Here is a 21899-nt window from a genome sequence, read left to right on the forward strand (position 1 = left end):
GTATTAAAGGTGCACCCTGTTTATGTATCTTCGGTAATTCATACAGACTTGGTGTAGACTCCCCTGGAAATAGCCTGTGGTATGCGGTCCGGTCAATAGCCTTGTCTTGTTCTAACTGCTTCAGACACATATCACTCTCTTCCTGTAACCACTCTACGTCCAGATGAACAGAATCAACTTTTTGGGCTCATGGTGTTGTGGTCAATGTCTCAGTTAATTAGATAAAGTCAAACTTACAATTGGTGAAGAGATCGTGGATGATATGCCCCTTGATTGTAAATGAGTGGATGTTGTCAGAGTGATGGTATCACATTTGGCAGCAAAAAAAAGAAAATACATTTTCCTACTGAGAGCAATTAGATGACCAATTAACACATGAAACTACATTAAAAATGTACTAGCGAGCAGCAGCAGGAAGTCATCTCGAATAATCTGTTCACAGTCATCTCCATGCTGCTCTTTGTAGACCAGTGGATTGTCACTGTGTCCACCATGGATCTGATGTTTGGCTCCATGATTTCACTCTGATTGGCTCATTTATAAAGTATTGTGTTCCAGCTGCTGGAGGACAACATCATCACGTTTGTGAAGAATGAGCTGAAGGAGATCCAGACGGTTCTGAGTCCAGATTACCCAGAATGATTAGAGAGTCAAAGGAGTAGCAGCAGAGAGGCATTTATAAAGATCACAGTGGACTTCATGAGGAGAATGAAGCAGGAGGAGCTGGCTGACCATTTGCAAAGCAGTAAGAGGATTTCTCCAAAGATTTAAACTTTTGGATAAATGAACATTTACTGATGTCTTAAGAGATGGACCAACATGTTTTAAAGATTCATTCTTTTTGGACTTAAGTGTTTATTTGCACTATCAAATGATGTTCTACATATTTCTTCTCATTCAAAACTTCCAGCTGCAGTTTGTCATCGTAACCTTAAATCCACCCTGAATAAGTTGTTCCAGTGTGTGTTTGAGGGAATCGCTAAAGCAGGAAACCCAACCCTTCTGAATCTACACAGAGCTCTACATCACAGAGGGAGGGACTGCAGAGGTCAATGATGAACATGAGGTCAGACAGATTGAAACAGCATCCAGGAAACGAGACAGACCAGAAACAACAATCAGACAAGAAGACATCTTTAAAGGCTCACCTGGAAGAGATGAACCAATCAGAACAGTGCTGACAAAGGGAGTGGCTGGCATTGGGAAAACAGTCTTAACACAGAAATACACTCTGGACTGGGCTGAAGACAAAGTAAACCAGGGCATCCAGTTCATATTTCCATTCACTTTCAGAGAGCTGAATGTGCTGAAAGAGGAAAAGTTCAGCTTGGTGGAACTTGTTCATCACTTCTTTACTGAAACCAAAGAAGCAGGAATCTGCAGCTTTGAAGACTTCCAGGTTGTGTTCATCTTTGATAGTCTGGATGAGTGTCGACTTCCTCTGGACTTCCACAAAACTACAATCATAACTGACCCTAGAACGTCCACCTCAGTGGATGTGCTGCTGATAAACCTCATCAGGGGGAAACTGCTTCCCTCAGCTCGCCTCTGGATAACCACAGGACCTGCAGCAGCCAATCAGATCCCTCCTGACTGTGTTGGCATGGTGACAGAGGTCAGAGGGTTCACTGACCCACAGAAGCAGGAGTACTTCAGGAAGAGATTCAGAGATGAGGAGCAAGCCAGCAGGATCATCTCCCACATCAAGACATCATGAAGTCTCCAAATCATGTGCCACATCCCAGTCTTCTGCTGGATCACTGCTATAGTTCTGGAGGATGTGCTGAAAACCAGAGAGGGAGGACAGCTACCCAAGACCCTGTCTGAGATGTACATCCACTTCCTGGTGGTTCAGGCTATTAAATCCAGTTCTTTGTATTCTTTACGGCTAAGAAAGATACGGCTCAAAGTGGTCCAACTCAAAAAATGATCTTTAATTGTACATATTCTGGAATATGGAGACCGAGCAAGGCACCCAGTCTCAAGCAAAAAACTCGAAGCCAGGTTATTTATATACTTCTAGACGTCACACACGATTTAAGTTTCGATCAAACACTCTACTTAGTTTCACTTTCTGCTCCTGTGCTCTGCAAAAGCATGCAGTTTCCTGTCAGGCTGTGACCCAGACTCAAAGCTGGCCCTTTCTTATACATAAAACAATATAATCAGCAAATAAGCATAAAAAATATATATTTAAATTTCAACATGGCCAAAGTGACGAAGGTCAAGTATGATGGAGGGGCTGAGACAGATCCACACTGGAGTCCAGAGAGCAGGAAGATGATGGATTTTCTGGGAAAACTGGCTTTTAATCAGCTGCAGAAAGGAAACCTGATCTTCTATAAATCAGACCTGACAGAGTGACAAGACTTGGAAAAGGACAAAATCATTGACCGCCTTACTTATCACCGCCTTTACCCAGGGGATGCCATACCCTGCATTTACGGACTTCCAAAAATCCACAAGGAAGCTGTCCCACTCAGACCCATAGTCAGTAGCATAAACTCAGCCACTTATAACATTGCAAAACACCTTGCTACCATCCTTGCTCCTCTCGTGGGGAACACCCCACACCACATCAAGAACTCCACCGACTTCACTGACAAGGTCCAGAAACTTACCCTGGATCCAGATGAAACCATGGTGTCCTTTGATGTAGTCTCTCTCTTCACGTACATACCCACCACGGAGGCAGTGGAGACTGTCAGAAAACGACTACAAGAAGACAACTCCTTGGAAGACAGGACCAACTTCACACCCGATCAGATTTGCACACTGTTAGACCTCTGCCTCACCACTACATATTTCAAATACAACGAAGGCTATTACAGACAAAAACATGGCTGTGCCATGGGCTCCCCCGTGTCACCTATTGTAGCCAACCTTTACATGGAGGAAGTGGAAAGGAAGGCTCTTGGCTCTTTCAAAGGAAGAGTACCCAGCCACTGGTACATTTATGTAGACGACACCTGGGTCAAAATCAAGACACAAGAAGTGGAATCCTTCACTGCGCACATCAACGCTGTGGATAAAAACATCAAGTTCACCAGGGAAGACACAAAGGACGACTGTTTGCCTTTCCTGGACTGCGCTGTGCACATTGAAGAGAATGGCAACCTCAACATCGAAGTTTACCGGAAGCCCACACACACGGACCAGTACCTCCTGTTTGACTCCCATCACCCTCTGGAACACAAACTTGGAGTAATTAGGACCCTACACCACCGGGCAGAACATGTTCCCTCTAAGCCTGAAGGGAAAAAGAAGGAACACACACATGTAAAGGAAGCACTCAAAACGTGCGGCTATCCTAAATGGGCATTCTTAAAGTCAGCAAAGAGGCACAGAAAAGAAGATCAGACACCAGCGAGGGAGGATAAGAAGGACAGACGCAACAACATTGTCATCCCCTATGTAGCCGGTGTATCAGAGAAACTCAGGAGGGTTTTCTCCAAGCATGACATCCCAGTGTACTTCAGACCCAGCAACACACTCAGACAAAAACTGGCTCACCCGAAAGACAAAACGCCAAAACACAGACTTAACAATGTGGTGTATGCTGTACAGTGCAGCGAGGAATGCCCAGACCTCTACATTGGAGAGACCAAACAGCCACTTCACAAGCGCATGGCACAACACAGAAGAGCCACCTCCACAGGACAAGACTCAGCTGTCCATCTGCATCTTAAGGATAAAGGACACTCTTTCGAGGATGCCAATGTTCACATTTTGGACAGAGAGGACAGATGGTATGAAAGAGGAGTGAAAGAAGCCATCTATGTCCACTGTGAGCGACCATCTTTGAACAGAGGCGGTGGTTTACGACACCAACTCTCTGCCATCTATAATCCAGTTTTGAGATCCCTTCCCAGATGCCTTAACGCCCACTCACACCCTGGGCCATCTGACCTCAGGAATTCACATGATAAGGTGGGGCCAGGTTTCACAATGAACTCACCCTAAACTCTGGCTGATTGGGACCCACACCCAGTTCCACACCTTGGCTCAGGCGATTAGAGGATCATCAGGGGGTCCTTTTGTCCCTCTGTGGGGGGACACTCCCACTAGGTTTATATCTGGGACTCTCCACCATTTGACCTTAGAACTGAAGAAGCTTCTCGGATGAGAGGTGAAACGTCTTCAAGTAACTTAAAGAAGTCCAGACGCTTTTCTTTGCAAGCTCCTTTGACCAATTTCTGCCTCAGTTTTAGCATATGTAAATTATCAAAAAAAACTCCAAAAGTCATAAAATGATGTCCAAGCCTCCAACTCACTCTCCCTCCTCAATAACCGGACGAGCCTCCCAAAATGTTGGGTTCAATATTGAGGAGGGATAGAGGAGGTAATCAACTTTCATAATAACAACACTGATCCGGCCAGGTGAAATCAAACGATGATTTTTAATGACACGCGTGGGGAGACCGCCGCTGTACGCAGACAGCGCTGACCCCTGACTTAAAGAGCAAAAGCAGATGCTTTATATACCATCAGGGCTTAAATTTAATACGCCCCTTCAACGTCAATCAGATACAGTTCATACATAGGTTTCAAAACCACAATGACTTTTAACACAGTTTAAAAATAATATTGTCTCCGTCTCCACGACAGATGCTTCCTGTCAGCCTTCTTACTTTCACTTCTTGTCTGGAACACCAGACCCACACCCTGCAAGAAACTGTTCCTCTTTTTGCAGAGACAAATTTGCAGTTGCAAGCAAACATGACTAACCTCTCACCTATAAATGAGTCTATCTACTGTGTGAGTGTGTGAGTGTCAGCATGAAATGCACTCAGTTTCACCTCTCACTTCACCAGCTGAAACTTGTAACCTTTTCCACCAGACAGAAGGCCAGTACGTACACATTTAAGATTATAACAAGCATTCAAACGCATTTAAGATTATAGATTCAACTCAACAGTTTAGAGTGGTTATAACTGCACCTGTAGTAAAGGCTAATTGGGTACCAATATGTTTAAACACCTGAATACAATATCAATACTGTAAACTTTATTATTAATGCAATGGTAATGAGGATGATGATTAACAATAGCAGCAAAATATATCTCTAATTCCTCACACTGTGAATGATGCTAAAAAACTGAGCTGAAAGAATGGTGATGTGTGTGAAAAACTGTTAATTGTCTTGAGGATTTGGGTCAAAATAGCTCTGTTAACCCTTCAAACCCGGTCGGAGCGGGCACGCTGTTTTGCGTAACTATTTTTAAATCCCGGTAGCTCTGCAACCACGTAAGCTAGCGCAATAATTTTTTTTGCATATGAAACCGGAGGAGTTGTACTTACATCTTATGCCATCAGCTTGTCCTCGGTCACAGTTTCCTTCCATTTATAGCTTTGCAAAAACTGCATAAAAAGAGCTTGCAGCAACAAAAACATAATATTCTAGAAACACGCTTTGCCGATCTGATCAGCTGTTCATAACACTTCCTACGTCCATCAGTGTGAACTTTTGCATGTCCGCCATGACCTGCCCGAAACCGGAAGTGACGTCATTTTCACGGAAATGTAGTTTTTTTTACCATCAGGGCCTCATGAGCCTATACTGGTGTTTTTAAAAGTTATCTTTGACTTTATGACTTTCTGTGTCGTTTCTGGGATGCTTAGGACTCATATTGCACTGCTGGAAATAGTTTATTTTGACGCATATGCTGCTTTTTTGCAAATTTCCACTATAATATTTATTTTCGTTTTTCCTGCAGTATATAAAAATTGGTGTATTTCAAAAATAAAACTATGAAGACACTCAAAATAAATTTCCTGTGGTGGGAAACTATTTTGTGCAACTTTTTTGTATTTACAGTTTTGAGGGATAAGCCTCTTAAATTTCTCTAACTAGAAATATATGTTATCAGCAAAAACGATTTTCAATTTTTTTGTAGTTTATTGCACTTTTTTTGCAATTTATGTAATTACTATGCACTTAATGCAGACATATTATTAAAATCTGGACTATAATGGTTGTATTGATGTATAGCAACTTGAAATGCTCCCAAAAATGGCACTACAGCATGTAAAAATATAATATAATCTCTGGCGGACTTGGTTCTATGGTAGGTCTTAAAGGGTTAAGCACGCTGAAGATTTTGATGTGAATGCTTGCAAATGCAAAGAGCTGAGTATGCTTGTTTGTGTGTGTGTACTGAGGGTGCATTCTTTTTATATCAACATTTAGCAGAGTTACAGAGGGTTATAGATTGTAAATATAAAATAAGAGTTCGTTTAGGCTGTATATTGATGAAAATCCAGTGAAGTGAAGCGTGTGTGTGTGTGTCTGGCAAGAAGTGTCTGGCAGGAAGTGAACATGCCCATAAAAGTAAACTGGCTGATGTGTGGTGTGTGCAACCAAAGAGAGAGACGTGTTAAAATCTAGGTAGAGGAAGCGAATGAATGTCTTAAGAAAAAGTAATAAAAATTATATTAAATAAATGTTTTAGTGTGTTAATACAGGTGCCCATAGACTCTTCTCAACCTGAAAACATGAGTACCGTGGCAAAAACATAGATGAACAGAATTGGGACGAAAACAGGCCAGGCTTTGGCTTAAAATTTGACAGCTTCACCTCTCATTCTGTCCTTATCCTGAGAAGAAGCTTAACGGACAGTCAAACTCCTGATGAAGACAGAAGACAGACAGAACACCGTGTACTTGAAGAATTAACAGCAGGCAAAAGACAGTGGAACGGACCTATAACACTGAAGACTCCAGCAGCAGCATGTAAGAAAACACTTGATGGAACATGCACTCTGAATTACAAGCTGGGAAGTTGAACAGTGGGATAACTGTGTGAAAGCACTGCACAGCACTGGACACTGAGTTTCAGATTTGCCATGCTGGGAGTAATCCTCGAAGAAAAGACTGAAAAGATCAAGAGAGAAGGAATGGAGAGAGGAAACAGCTGATTTGGGCCTGTGTTGATCTGCGAGGCCACACAGCTGATTGAGAACAGGGACGAGGATGATTGAAAGGTGAATCTGGGGTAATATAGTGAAAGCATATGGGAAAATTGAATTGAAAATTGAGACTGAACTCATGGAGGTTTAGGAATGTCCAGAACATCACAACAAAGAGGTAAAAAAAAAAAAAAGAAAAATCCAGAGCTTCTTAAAACTCCAACTGATTATCAGACTCAAGCAACATCTCAGCCTGAGGGTTCTGGCTCAGCCTCCATATTAACAGGTCAGTCTGTGCATATTCATCATCCTAAACTAGAGAAATTAGCTGCTGAAGATGATGTTGAAGATTTTCTGACCACTTTTGAGAGAATTGCAGCTGCTTGTCGCTGGTAGAGTCAGACTGGATTTTTCACCTCATTCCTCTTCTTACTGGTAAGGCTCGAAGTGCCTATGTTAATATGGATGTGGACGATTCACTGCAATATGATAAGGTAAAAGCTGCCATTTTGCAAAAATACGATATAAACCCAGAAACATACAGGCAAAGATTTCGCTGTCTTGAAGTTTTTGATGAGAGTCCCAAGGAACTGTATGTAAGACTGAAAGAACTTTATGAGAAATGGATTCAGCCTAAAAACAGAACTATAAAAGAAGTTGGTGAAATTATTATCTTGGAGCAGTTTTTAAGAATGCTGTATCCTGAGCTTCAGGTCTGGATTAAGGAGCATAATCCAAAGTCTGCTGCAGAGGCCGCCACCCTGGCTGATGTGTTTGTAGCTGCCCGAAGTAAGAGTCAGCCATGGAGCAACAGTGCATGGAAGGCTGCCAGAGATTCATGTCGGTCGCAACCCCCTCAGCATCCTCAGAGGTCAGCGATGGGTGTAGGTAAGCCCTTTACAAGGGAAAACCAGCCTTTGAAAACCTCGAAGCCAGGTAAAAGGCCACATTTGTGGACAGGAAGGTCACACTAAGCCCATGTGTCCTAATAATCAAAGCAAATTATCCCAGATGTGTTTTGTGCCTCATCAGAATGTGGATATTAAATCTGAGAGAAAGCAGTCAAATAAAATCACCACAGTTAAGATTAATGGACAAGAAATGAATGCTTTAATAGATACTGGCAGCACACAGACTCTGTTACACAGGAAATATGTGTCAAATGACTACACATGCCCCTCTGAAACCATATCAGTTTGCTGTATACATGGTGGTGAAAGACCATACCCTACTGCTGATCTGTTTATTGAAGTGCAGGGGACACCCTATCTGTTAAAGGTTGGTAATCTGCCCTATCCTGTAGTTCTTGGGGAGGACCTGCCAGTCATCTATGATCTGTTGAGGGAAGTACAGGAGTGTAATGTTGCTATAACAAGGGCTCAAACTAAAAATCAGGATGAGCATTATGGAACCCTGAGTGCTTTACCCTTCTTTGAGGCTGAACTAGAGACAGAACCCGGGAAGTCTCGGAAGCCACGCAGTCAAAGTCAAAATTTCAACACACTGTTGGAAAGACATCAGTTCAGGCTGCTCCAGATATGCCTTTAGGTTTTTCAGTACCTACAAACATCAGACAAATGCAGCAGGCTGATCCAACTTTGTCTGCCATGTTGCTGAGGGCTAAGGAGAAGGACTCTGTTGAATCTGACACAAATAAAAGCAGTTCATTCTGCAAGATGGCATTTTATACCACCAGCATGGCCAGGTTAAGCAGTTAGTGGTCACTAAAGCGACTCGTGAAACAGTGCTTACTTTGGGGCACTCCATTCCCTGGGCTGGCCACCTAGGGAAGCATAAGACCACCGCTCGTATTAAGCGATACTTTTTTTGGCCTGGTTTGCGCTCAGATGTTGCTATGTTTTGCAGGAGTTGTCCTCAGTGTCAAAAGACTTCAATTAGGGTCCCCACCAAAGCACCACTCCAACCTCTCCCAATCATTGGTATACCATTTAAGTGTCTTGGCATGGACATAGTTGGTCCTGTGGAAAAGAGTAAAACTGGAAATCGTTTTATGCTAGTCATCACAGACTACACTACAAGATATCCTGAAGTCTTTCCATTAAAAACTGTTAAAGCAAAAACTGTAACTTCCTCATTGATTTAACTAATCTCAACTTCTCAGCGAGAGCAGCCCCACGGAAGGACAGAACTGCCTCAAGATGTCCTAATAAGATTCGGTGGACAGTTGAAGCCATTGCAGCTTTCAAAGACATTCGCCAGTCCCTGAGTAAGGACCCCATTCTGCACTCACCAGATTTTACAAAAGACTTTACTTTGCAGACTGATGCTTCTAAAAGGGGTCTGGGAGCAGTGCTTCTGCAGGAACCACCAGAGGATCGACATCCTGTCGCCTACATGAGCTGTAAGCTGCTACCAAGGGAGAGCCGCTACTCAACGGTTGAGAAGGAAGCCTTGGCCATTAAATGGGCACTTGACTCTTTCAAGTATTATTTGCTGGGAAGAGAATTCATCCTTCAAACTGACCACAAAGCCCTGCAGTGGCTGGAAAGAATGAAAGACACTAATGGGAGAATCACCAGGTGGTATCTGGCTATGCAGCCATACTGGTTTAAGGTTCACTACATCCCTGGTAAAGACAACACCACTGCTGATTACCTCCCTCGCTGCCTGATGGAAGATCCAGAAGTGGGGGGGGGGGGGGGGGGGGGGGGGGGGGTGTGTGTGATGGCCAAACCCATGGCCACACTCTAAAGTCAGTAGCTCTTGTATTTTCATTTGAACATAGTAACACACTTTAGTTTCCAATAACTTTATTGATTGGTTTGGATACATTTGTTCTATTTGTAAGCGCGCACATTTAGTTTACTTATATATTCATACCACTTCATTACTTTGATTTTTGACTAACCTTTGTCTTTTTATTCCTTACCTGCCATCATCCCTGGGAGTTGCTGGACAAAAGATGGTAGCCAGGGTTTGAAACCATTAAATGCAAAGGGGGATCACACCACCACTTCCTACTGAAGGGGAGAATGTGTGTTTTCTTCAATTTAAAAACAAAGTATTTGTATTTAATTAAATATTTGAGTTTAGGGTTTAATGGGTTTAGATTTTCTTCTTTGGTGTTTAGTGTATTAACAAACTAGATTGTACTGCATTGTGTTGTGATTTATGATTGTGTTTGTTTGTTACCCCTCATGTGTCACAATGGTCTGATCAGCCATTATATACCCTTGTATGTCATTTCATGTTTTAGGTCAATTATGTTTGTTTGGGCACTCATTTGGTTTGTTAAGTTTGCAGTCTTTGCCTGAGTTCAGTTTTGTTTCTTTGACCTCTTTTATGAGCTCAACATTTATTACTTTTGTACATATAATTTTTGGGGGTTAAATAAATGAAAACTATGTTTTCCTAATAATTCCTGGGACTCCTCCTGTTTTTCAACTTGGTCCATCACATTGTCTAAGTAGAAATTTGATGAGAAAAATAGTGAGGAGTCTGCAGAGTTGAATCCACAGCACACAACACAAATATTCTCACACCCGACAACATGTACATGGACACGATGTTTGGGGCTGAAAATCAGAATTATATATTTTAATTGTAATATGACAGGCCATATGTTTGACACCCCTCATTTAGACAGTTTAGCATTCTATGTTCTACTGAGTTTACTCCACGCTAAGTAGCAAACCAGCTAACTGCAGCCACAAGCTGCAACTGGTTTTCTTTGTGGATGTTGATGTATTTTCACACTGATCCTTCATAGTGATGCTGCCATCCACCCACTGCTCCTGGATTCACATCTTCACAGTGTTGGGATGGTTACTTTTAAAGTGTATTCCACTACAGATTAGAGAATACATGCCCCAAAATATATTTTGCAATGTATTCTGTTACGTTACTCAGGGAGAGTAACGTAACAGAATACTTTGGATAACTTAATATTATCATGCTTTTTACAACTACATGAATATACTATTGCTGTGTGATTTATTACTATTACTGAAGGTTACTCGCCATACCAATTAGATGTTTAAATCTTAATACGAAATGAGTAACAGTAGGGTGGACATTAGGTAAGGCTTCACTTTTTGCAGCGATCCCGTATAGAAAACTATTCCATGCGTATATAAAACTGGTCCGCGGCTCCTAACCGTAGTAAAGGGACCTCTGGCTAATACGTCAGGTTCCGTGTCGGGCTCGTAGCTGGAAACTAGCTTTACTAAGTTGTCTGGGTCAACTTTGCTAGCAAGAAACAGAGAGAGGTGTTGAAAGGCTGCTCCAACAGAACTTATTGTTTCAGAGGAAAACATGAACACAGTGTACAGTCGAGTCTTAATAGCTTACTTACAACTGGGCTCGTCAAGCACTCCTCTTGGCTGCAGTGGTTATTATTATATTTACATGCTTCCATCTCCTGTTTCTGGTTGGTGAAAACTCGTACTTTTCTACTCTTCTTTTTCTCCCTCCCTCTCTCACAGACACATAATGGGTATGGCAGTCCATTCTCCCTGCAGCACGAATCTCGCGGCCCATGTCACCTTTCCTTGCGGCCCGCATAATGATGTGAAGGCTTATTTTTTAAAATTATTATTCAAACAATTATTTAATGTGAAGGCAATAGGCAGAATGCTACAGGCATGGCCCTAAAGAATGTAGCTTCATGGGCAGTGTACTCTCTAGCTTTCAATTATAACAAGTCTTTTATAGTAATTACTGTGTATGTTTACTATTTTATCTCTACTATGTACAGCACTTTGGCTCAACCTGTGTTGTTTTTAAATGTGCTTCTAAATAAATGTAGATTTTTTTTATTTGAATAAAACAGTGGAGCCAAGCTTTGAGCCATCCTCTGTTTCAAACAGGAAAATGAGCAGAAATAAACAGTGTTGGGAAGGTTACTTTTAAAATGTATTCCATTACAGATTACAGAATACATGCCCCAAAATGTATTCTGTAACGTATTCCGTTACGTTACTCAATGAGAGTAACGTATTCTGAATACTTTGGATTACTTAATATATTATCATGCTTTTTACAACTACATGAATGTACTATTGCTGTGATTTATTACTGTTACTCAAGGTCTGCGGCTCCGAACCGTAGTAAAGGGACCTCTGGCTAACACGTCGGGTTCGTGTCGGGCTCGTAGCTGAAAACTAGCTTTACTTTGTTGTCTGGGTCAAGTTTGCTAGCGACAGACAGAGAGAGGCGTTGAAAGGCTGCTCCAAAGGAACTTATTGTTTTTGGAGGAAAACACGAACACGGTGTACAGTCGAGTCTTAATAGCTTACTTACAACTGGGCTGGTCAGGCACTCTTCTTGGCTGCAGTGGTTATTATTATATTTACATGCTTCCAGCTCCCGTTTTTGCTTGATGACAGCTCGTACTTTTCCTTTTTCTCCCTCCCTCGCTCACAGACACATAACGGGCATGGCAGTCCATTCTCCCTGCAGCACGGACTACACTGCCTATGATGCTACATTCTTTAGCGCTATACCTGTAGCATTCTGCCTATTAGCTTAGCACAACAACAACAGGCGCTCTCTCACCCAGGAAACACGAAGAGAGAGAGCGTCACCCTGTAACCATGGCAACCGTAACGCTGCCACCTGGAACAACAGAACGTAGCTGTCAAACAAAACCCAAACAGTCCTGACCCGCCACAATATGAAACAGGGAAGTACCGCCGTGTAATCCATTTATTTCAACAAAGTAACTGTATTCTAAATACCACCTTTTTAAACGGTAACTGTAACGGAATACAGTTACTCATATTTTGTATTTTAAATACGTAACGGCGGTACATGTATTCCGTTACTCCCCAACACTGGAAATAAATCACAACCTGCCAGAGAGTTGGGAATTTTGAGGTGCACCTGAACGTAGCACACAGTGTTTCATTCTGCTGAGTGTCCTCAAACGCGTCTCTGGGTGTTCCCTTCTTTCCTAAAGTTCGTCTTTCCTGAACTTTGTGGAGTGGAGCTTGTTGTTGGTGTGTGAAGAAACTGTAAGTTTGCTTCTTTTCCTCCTTTAACAGTTTGTCTTTAGGAACTTTACTGTTTGTTCAGCTCATGTTTGATTTCTTCACACAACAAACTGTGTGTTTGTATTTCGGTCTCTCAATTAAAGTCAGTGTGTAATGTTTTATGGGATAGTTCAGTAGGTAGAGTGGTCAATCTAACAAATGGCTACCCTCAGGGTACAAGGTACCTGGATTGGTAGCTGCCCACTGCCATACCTACCATTTGATCACTTTGTGAATGAGAGCAGCAGCACAGAGTTAGTTGATGGTCAGATGGTTACAGAGAGAGCAGCAGACTTTGTAAATGATTTTTTTTATTCCAGCTGTAACTTAGAAATGACATGTAAACAGATTGTTGGCTCTCCTCATACAGGAAATGTAGTTGCAGCTGTGAAATGAGTCCGACTGTGAGGAGGAAGTGTAATATGAAACAGGAAGCCTGTAAAAGGTGAAGTCACACTGTCAACATGTCAGCACACAAGCTCACACATGACTGCTTCATCAACATGGAGTGCTGAGTGTTTATTAAAGGATCATTGTGTGAAAGATGCTCTAACACAGCTGACTGCAGCCTTATGTGAGCACACGGTGTCTCACATTTACATTCACTTTACTGTCAAATACACTCAATAACTTTAAACAGCTGCTGTTATCAGGTGAAAATAGCAAAGATTTCAGGGCTTGGCTGAGCCCTAGTGTTTCAACATCCCAGTAACACCTCAGACAGTCACAACTCATCAAAGCTTCTCATTATCATTAAGACAGATTTAGGTCAATATCATTTCACATTTCTGTGTCATCATCCATCAAATGTGGACACATTGTGGGTTTGTCATTCTCTCAGCTGACACTGAGATGAAGCAGGAAAGAAGCAGCTGATATTTGGACAGCACACATGATGGAAAGGAGGATTTCAGTTGATGTGCACATGAATGATTTGTGTTTCCTCTGCAGGTGAAGGTAGAAAGTGTGTGTGAGCTGAATTCAGCAGCATAGATCAGTGTGAGGACAGAGGGGAGGGAATCCCTCCCTCTAAAAGCACTCTGTGTGGGGAACATGAGAGCCAGACCAAAGCTCAGAGGTGAGATGACCATCTCTAACTGTCCATGACTCTTCTCCATGTCACAGCTCAGCACTCACATCACTGCTCCATAATTATTCACAGGAACCCACCTGGACCTCCACCCAACTATGTGTCCTTACAGAGTGACAAGTTAAAGGGCAGTGGTCCTCCTGCAGAGAGGTAATATGTGTCTAAATGTTGTTGTGACTCAGTGTTTGTGAGTAAATCCTCCATCGTGTTTAATGTCAGCTCAGCTCTTTTTCACACACATTTCTATGTTCATATGTGAAGCAATGGGTGTTGGAGTGTTTCCACAAACACAGCAGTCAGAGTGTATAGGGTGGATGTTGTAGGAGGTGTTTGTGTAGTGAAGAGTGTCTGTAGGACTCCAGCTGCTCCAGCAGGCGTCTCCTTTGTGCTTTGCTTCAAACACAGTGTAGGGAGGAACTTTCAGATGTTTCAGGTGTTGCTGGATGGACAAGGATGAATAGTTTAATGAGCGTGAGACATTTCCACCTGAAACCAGAAGAAAGATATTCAGAGTTAATGGGATTTGTGTGAAACTTGTGTGTTTGTGTTTTAGAGCGAGTGATCAGCTCCAGTCTGTGAGTGTAGCCCTCAGTGGCCAAAGTTTAAGCTCAGCTGTGTGTTTGTCTGCTCTTACAGAGGAGAACTAGCTCATTAGATTCAACAGGAGCTTGAGAATATCTCCAAGAACCAGAGTTAACCCGTCATCAGATAATTATATTATAACTGTTATTATAATGAATTCATTGGTACCAGATTCCGGATTTAGAAACCTCATGTTAAACAGGCTAAAGAATAACTCTTGATAAGGCTAATTGAGGGCCATCTAAACTCAGGAAACTGAAACCCTGGCTGATTGTGACCCACACCCGTTTTCACACCTTGGCTCATGTGATTAGGTAGAGGATCATTAGCGTTACCTTAGCATTAGCATTACCTTTTGTCCCTCTCAGTGGGAAACTCCCACTGGGTTTAAATCTGGGACTCTCCACCATTTGACCCTTGAACTGAAGAAGCTTCTTGGATGAGAGGTGAAACGTCTTCAAGCAACTTAAAGTCCAGACGCTTTTCTTTCCAAGCTCCTTAAACTACAATGACCTGGATGACTGAGAACCTTCACAGACCTAATTTGAGTCTTCCTTTTTTTCTTGTGTCGTCTGCTTTGATTTTCTTTATTTGAATTCATATTACATTTTTATTCACTCAGCTGATTTTAAACAGTTTTCTAAAGTCTGTAAGCTCTCTTTGTATTCTGTTGACACTTTGATCAGTTCAATCAGTTTTTATTTCATTTACATTTTAACAGCAGTGTTAGAGTTAAAGTTACATCTTACACTTAGTTCTGCACAATTCTCTTTTAACAATCCTTTGGTGTTTTGGGGTCAGTTCTTATTGTATCAGGTCTCCTGAGAACCTTCACAGACATAAGGTCTCATTATTGATTCTTTATCATGCAGTTTGTGATGTTATTCCCATCACAGAAGAATCCATCCAGATAAAAAAAATCAATCCTAAGTAAATCTTAAATAATCAAACATGTAATCTGCTTTGAAATATATTAAATTAGTAAAAAGTAGATGTAATGAGACTGACTGTTCACATGATTTCATGTTTAAGATGGAGAAGCCCTCACCTGTGCGGCTGCTGGAAATGTTGAAGAAATTGGGAGAAGAGGAGCTGAAGCTTTTCCACTTTTACCTGCAGTATGAACCTGGAGCTGACTTCCCTAAGTTCCAGCTGGAGAACGCAAACAAACTGAAAACAGTAGAAGTGATGGTGCAGGTGTATTCAGACAATGTGATGGAGGTGGCGAGGTCAATTTTAGGGAGGCTGAAAGAAGGTCAGTAAGAGAAAAAAAAACGTCAAACACTGCTGACACAATCAGAATCAGAAAGGGTTTTATTGCCAAATGTTGAGCAGGTTTACAACATTAAGAAATTGCTGCAGCACTTAAATAAACACGCTTAAATAAACATAAAAATAAAAAGTGCTAAGCAGATTGATATATACATGTGCGCAGGTGGTTATCAGTGCAAAGATGGAATGATGCAGTGAACACAATGTAGGGTCATGTGTTAGTGGTGTGAATAGTCATATGGTTATTGTTCATGAGTCCAACAGCAGAGGGGAAGAAACTGTTCTTATGGCGAAGGTTCTGGTGCGAATGGACCGGAGCCTCCTGCCTGAGGGGAGCAGGTCAAACAGACGGTGTCCAGAGTGAGAAGCGTCAGCTGTGATCCGAGCTGCACGCCCCAGTGTCCTGGAGGTGTACAGGTCCTGCAGAGATGGGAGTCTGCAGCCAATCACCTTCTCAGCAGAGCGCACAACACGCTGCAGTCTCTATTTGTCCCTGATGGTGGCTCCAGCGTACCACACGGTGATAGAGGAGGTGATTGCACTGTAGAATTGCATCATCGTCCGTGCTGGCAGGCTGAATTTCTTCAGCTGCCTCAGGAAGTACATCCTCTGCTGGGCCTTCTTTATGACGGAGGTAATTAGGGATGGGAATTGATAAGATTTTCACGATTCCGATTCCATTTTCGATTTGGTTTAACGATTCGATTCTATATCGATTCTCTTATCAATTCTTATTTTTAAAAAAGGAGAGCACAAAGGTCGATTAGCTTTGAACTTTGTTTTATATCTTCTCTTTGAACAAGACAGAAATGTAGGAGTAGCATGACCTTACAAACCCAACAGTGAGATCTTAAGAGATCCACAGCCTACGGCTCCTCGATGGGGTGCCACGAGGTCCCCAGAAAGAAAAAGTTGTAAATATAAAATAATAGTAAAATAAATATTCTTCTGTAGCAATAACAAAGTATAACATAACTTATTTAGTGGCAATTACACAAGAATGTCCAGTAACATTTACACTCTCCTTTTTAAAACTATATATGAGCTGGGCACTCAAAAATAAAACTCCATCAGCCAGCAAAAAATACAATCAACTCAAGTCCAGTGGAACTGTGCACTGTGCAATTATGCATCCATCAACTATGGAGAATTAAAAATCTGCTTTTTCAGGAAGAATACGTGCTCTTTCTGGACTTATGGTCTCTCCAGCTGTGGAGAACACCCTCTCAGACGGGGTGGAGGATGCCATCACACACAGAACCCTTTCAGCTAGTGCAGCCAGCAGGGGCAGAGTCTCTCTCTTGCTCCACCACCATAGGGTGCGTTATCCTTGCAGGGGATGGGGGTTAGGCTTCTATACAGCTGGATCTCCTGATCCACTCTCTGGGCCAGGGAAAGAACGGACTACCATTGTTGGAATGACTGCAGCTCGTTGTCTTCCTCTTTAAAGAGTTCCTCCAAGGCCGTTTTTTTTTTTTTTTTGCTTTACTGATGGTGCCTGAAATTAAATGGAAATGATAAAAAATTAAGCAAAAAATGAACAATCCATGACATTTAAATTATCATCACAATGAACTAAATTTACATAGTCTTCTTCATCGTCATCTTCGAACAACTCTCCCTGTGTGTCTCCTTGCTCCAGGTGCTCCAGTAGAAAGTGACAAATAAACAAACAAATCAAACTAAGTACCACAGATCCATAGATGAAGGGTCTCACTCTCACAATGGAAATGTGCTACAGTGAAAGACACCGTCATATTGAAATACCTCATCTGCTCCTGCCTCTGTCTTTGCTGAAATTGCTGCTTCCCTGATCCTGTGTAAGACTTCATCCTTATCCACTTTGGATTTAAATTGGGGGTCCAAGATGGTGGCCTCCTCCAGGAAGCTCTTGATATCAGCGTCCTTAAATTTTTAAGAGGGAGGAACATGTGACATCATGACTAACCTTAAGTATTTATAACTGTCATTTTATTTAGGATAAATAAATCATCAATTGTACCTGGTATCGTTTGGAAAGATCTTTCCAACTGTTCTCCTTTATGCTCCTTATGAAGGCAGGGTCATCTTCTTGTAAGGTGTAGTTTACCTGTAGCTTTTGCAGGATGGGCAAAATCTCACCACAGGTCGGACTTTTGTCACTGGAGACTGCTAGTGTGGAGGTGTAGTGCTTCCGCATGAGTACCACAAACTCCTTTGCTTTTCTTAAGTCATCATTGCTCATTTTAGCCAGCCTGCAATATCAACAAAGCAAAAATACAACAGATATGTTGCATAAAACAAACAAAAATAAAACCTGAGTCCAAATTAAGCCCTATTATCATTATTTTTCAATACTACTCACCTTTCCTTTTCCATGGACTTTTCTATCCGTGGATCGATGGCTGCAGCCTGGATGGCAGGAAACTGCTCACAGAATCTCTTCATCATCAGATACAGAGAGTTCCATCTGGTCTTTACATCTAGGAGCAGCATATGCTTGAGCAGCTCTGAGGGGTAACGCGTTCACAACTTAAATGCTAATGTAATATTAGATATAAATCTTAGTTTATAAATTTAATTTGATCATGATCTAATTATTATAATATACACAATCTTCAAAAAAACTATTTACTATGCTTACTGAGCAACTCTTGCATCTCCTTCAGGACCACTTTCGCCATGTGGGACCTCTTCATCCATACAATCACAGAGTGAATTCTTGCCGCCCAGTTGGAAATGGCAGGACAGTTGTAGAGCTTCTAAGCTCCAAGGCTCAGGGTGTATGCAAAGCATGGAAACTTGAGAATTTGTAGCTTTTTGACAGCTACATCCATGTTGGCTGCATTATCAACAGTGGCTGCCACAACCTTGTCTTTGATACCATACTCCTCCAAGATCTCATTAATCTCCTCTGCTACAGCTGTCCCTGTCTGTGCCTGGTACACTGGCTTGGTTTTGAGGACTTTTTCATGAGTCTGGCCATTCCTGACATAATGCAGCGTTACTGTGAGGTAATGATCTTGACTAAAACTTGTCCATCCATCTGCAGTGATGGCTGCCTTCAACACATGTTTCAGCTGAGAAATCACATTTGCCTTTTTGACTGCATACCAAGTAGGGATCAAGTGGTTGGTTAAACTGTCTCTGTTTGGGGCTTTGTACTTAGGGATCAGTCTTTATCATTTCTCTAAAAGATATAGCAATGGAAACGGATGAAACATCTGGTAAGAGGAGAACATGCAACATTGACATTCCCTGACTTAGGCTACAATTACACATTCACTTACCGAAACTCGGGGGCATCTGCTGTGGCAAATGGGTGCAAGCCTTTTACCACAAACTTAGTCACTACTCGGTGACATTCGTCGATCCTGGCCTGGGTCATTTTACTTTTCCCTGCCTCTGTGAAAGGAGAAGCTAACTGTAGACTGCAGCGAGAACTGCCAGCATCTGAGCCAACCAGACTCTTTCTGTCTCTCTTGTCATGGTCACCTAAATGCAATTCATAGTAATAGCAGGTTTTGTAATAAAGCAAATCCTGCTAACATAATATGCAATGCTAGTTGCTTAGTTACCTGCAGTATTAACAGGAGAGGACATGCAAACGCTACCGCTGCTGCTGGGTTGAGCTTCGCTAGTCCGGAGCGGATCAAAAACATGATATTCATTTAAAGCCATCCCATGTTTTGTGAGCAAATACTTTTGCATATTCGAGGTGTGTCCCCCCTTAAATGAAATATCTACTTTGCAAGTATTGCATGTTGCCCTGTTGTCATCCTTTCTCATAAAGTGTAACCAAACTTTTGAGCGTTTGTGCCGCTTAGGTGCCATGTTTCCTACTGGGTAAAAGATGCTACGCAACGTGGTGACGTCATTCGAGGCGACTGGAATCGATAAGGGAATCGTTTGCAAAAATGGCAAACAATTCCAAGGAATTGAAACAGTGGGAACCGGTTCTCAACTCCTATCCCTAGAGGTGATAGTGGGCTCCCACTTGAGGTCCTGGTGATGGTGGTACCCAGGAGGTGGAATGAGTCCACAGTGGTGATGAGGGTGTCAGTCAGCATTATGGGGGGAGTGGGTCTGTGTGCTTCCTGAAGTCCACAATAATCTCTACTGTCTTCGCGGCGTTCAGCACCAGGTTGTTGTGGCTGCACCAGGACACCAGACGTTCAGCCTCCATCCTGTAGGCAGACTCATACCCCTCCTAGATGAGTCCGATAACAGTGGTGTCATCAACAAATTCAATTAGCTTGACAGACTGGTGGGTGGAGGGTACTGCAGTTGATGTACAGGGAGAAGAGCAGGGGAGAAAGAACACAGCCCTGGGGGAAGCCGGTACTGATGGTCCGGGAGTCCGAGACATTCTTCCCCAGCCTCACATGCTGCTTCCTGTCTGTCAGGAAGTCAGTGATTCACCAACAGATGGGGGCTGTATCCCAATTCAGGGTCTGCAGCCTTAAAGGCAGCATTTTAAGGCAGATTACGTCACAGCAGCGCACCGAAGGGTGTCCCAATTCAAAGGCTGCTCGAAATGCGGCCCTCAAATGCGTCCTTCATTTTCCTGAATTTCCTGGCCCAACATATCCCAGAATGCATAGTGCGGCGGTGGCGTGGATGACTTTGCCGGAAAAAAAAAACAAAGGCAGACGAAGGGCACCCGAAGAGTAAACTTTTAAAAGTAAGTACTGAATATTATGTCACTTATTTATGTGCAAATGTTTAATAATTAAGAACATTAAAACATCACTGTTGGCCACTTGTCTGCTAAGTTATGTGACATTAGTGGTGTTTGTACTTTCAGCATCAGCTTGGTTTTAAAGCCTTTACTTCAAAATATACGCCGTTAAATAGTTGACCTTAATCTTACAGAGAATGTGATGATTCCATGGATGTTAAAAGTAAGCATTGAGAGAAATTTAGTAATGCCAAAATATTAAAAGAACAATATTTGTCTATTATACATAATATATATACAGTGTCAAAGGAACCTGTCTTTGAGTAAAGATTTAAAGTGACAGGAAATATAAATAAATGCAGCTTGAATCTTTACTGAAGCTCCGTATTTGAAACAGAGATCATTCACTGCTGTAATTACTAATAATGATTGAAATAATAACTTTAATATTGGCCATATTATATTTACATTACCAAAGTAAGATGACTTTTCATGAACAACATTAGGTAATTCTTATTTACTAGCTAATCTTAAAACGAATCTTCAGTACAGAAATGAAGCCCAATAATCATGATTTCACAGTCCGGTGGTCTCAGCCTCAGATACTTATCAAATCAAAGCTCATGTAGAAACAAACAAACAAATGAACAAAATATTTTCTCCTTCATTTCTGTCCAATAAAGCTGTATGAAACGTTTCCAACCTGGGCAGTGTGACGGAGGCTAGACCGTCCCATTTCACAAGTCTCTCACTTCCGGCCTTAGCGGTCTTTGAGTACACGGCCCTTGTGGACCGTTAAGGCTGCACACTTTAAGGCTGCAGACCCTGAATTGGGATACAGCCAGGATCAGGCACATTCATCTGGGAAAGTTTGCCTTGGAGATGGTCTGGGAGGATATTGTTGAAGGCAGAGCTGAAGTCCACAGACATGATCCTGGCGTAGGTACCCAGGGGAGTCCAGATGCTGCTGAATGACGTGGTGGACATCTGAAGGCTGAGGGAATGAGTGTCCAAAGTGTCTCTATTGTGGGGCCGTTGGAGGTGTGAAGGCTGCTTGATGGCTCGTCAAAACGGCAGTAAAAGTCATTAAGGGTGTTAGCCAAGAGCAAGTCGTCAGTGGAGTGGAGGATCTTACGCTTGTAGTTGGTGATATTCCAAAAAATTTTCCATACAGAGGCCGAGTCGTTCTCTGAGATCTGCTGCTGCATCTTCTCAGAGTGCTGATGTTTAGCAGTGCCCACGTCTTTACTGAAGCTATACTCTGTAGCAGTCCCGTGTCCCTAAACCCATCCAAGCTGTTAGAAGCAGCCAAAAATCTGTAGTAAATCCATTGCAGATGCGACAAATCCTGGAAGAAAACCAAAGGTGTTTTAGTCCTGTAGATAAGAAGCTCT

The 21899-nt window shown here is 42.2% G+C and overlaps 2 protein-coding genes across 2 annotated transcripts in view; both read right to left on the minus strand.

The window, feature by feature from the left end:
- LOC102779340 (protein NLRC3-like) overlaps positions 1-21899 on the minus strand; it is a 334346-nt gene that overhangs the window by 271253 nt on the left and 41194 nt on the right. The window lies entirely within an intron of this gene.
- LOC118455954 (uncharacterized) lies at positions 17290-18320 on the minus strand. The gene is made up of 5 exons (XM_087831642.1): positions 18190-18320; positions 17848-18079; positions 17613-17750; positions 17431-17490; positions 17290-17343 (listed from the first exon to the last, which is right to left on the minus strand). The coding sequence occupies exons 1-5, from the start codon at positions 18318-18320 to the stop codon at positions 17290-17292; spliced, it is 615 nt and encodes a 204-aa protein (XP_087687768.1).

Source organism: Neolamprologus brichardi, chromosome 3 (assembly GCF_056152115.1).
Source record: "Neolamprologus brichardi isolate AB-2024 chromosome 3, ASM5615211v1, whole genome shotgun sequence".
NCBI lineage: Eukaryota > Metazoa > Chordata > Actinopteri > Cichliformes > Cichlidae > Neolamprologus > Neolamprologus brichardi.

Bases quoted from the DNA above. Each gene is read 5' to 3' on its own strand.
- LOC118455954 (XM_087831642.1), bottom strand. From the start codon at position 18,320: ATGCTGCTCCTAGATGTAAAGACCAGATGGAACTCTCTGTATCTGATG. The intron at 17,491-17,612 runs GTATTTCAATAT...TTTCTACTGGAG, and splicing joins CAGAGGCAGGAGCAGATGAG to CACCTGGAGCAAGGAGACAC. The intron at 17,344-17,430 runs GTAAATTTAGTT...ATTTAATTTCAG, and splicing joins ATGACGATGAAGAAGACTAT to GCACCATCAGTAAAGCAAAA.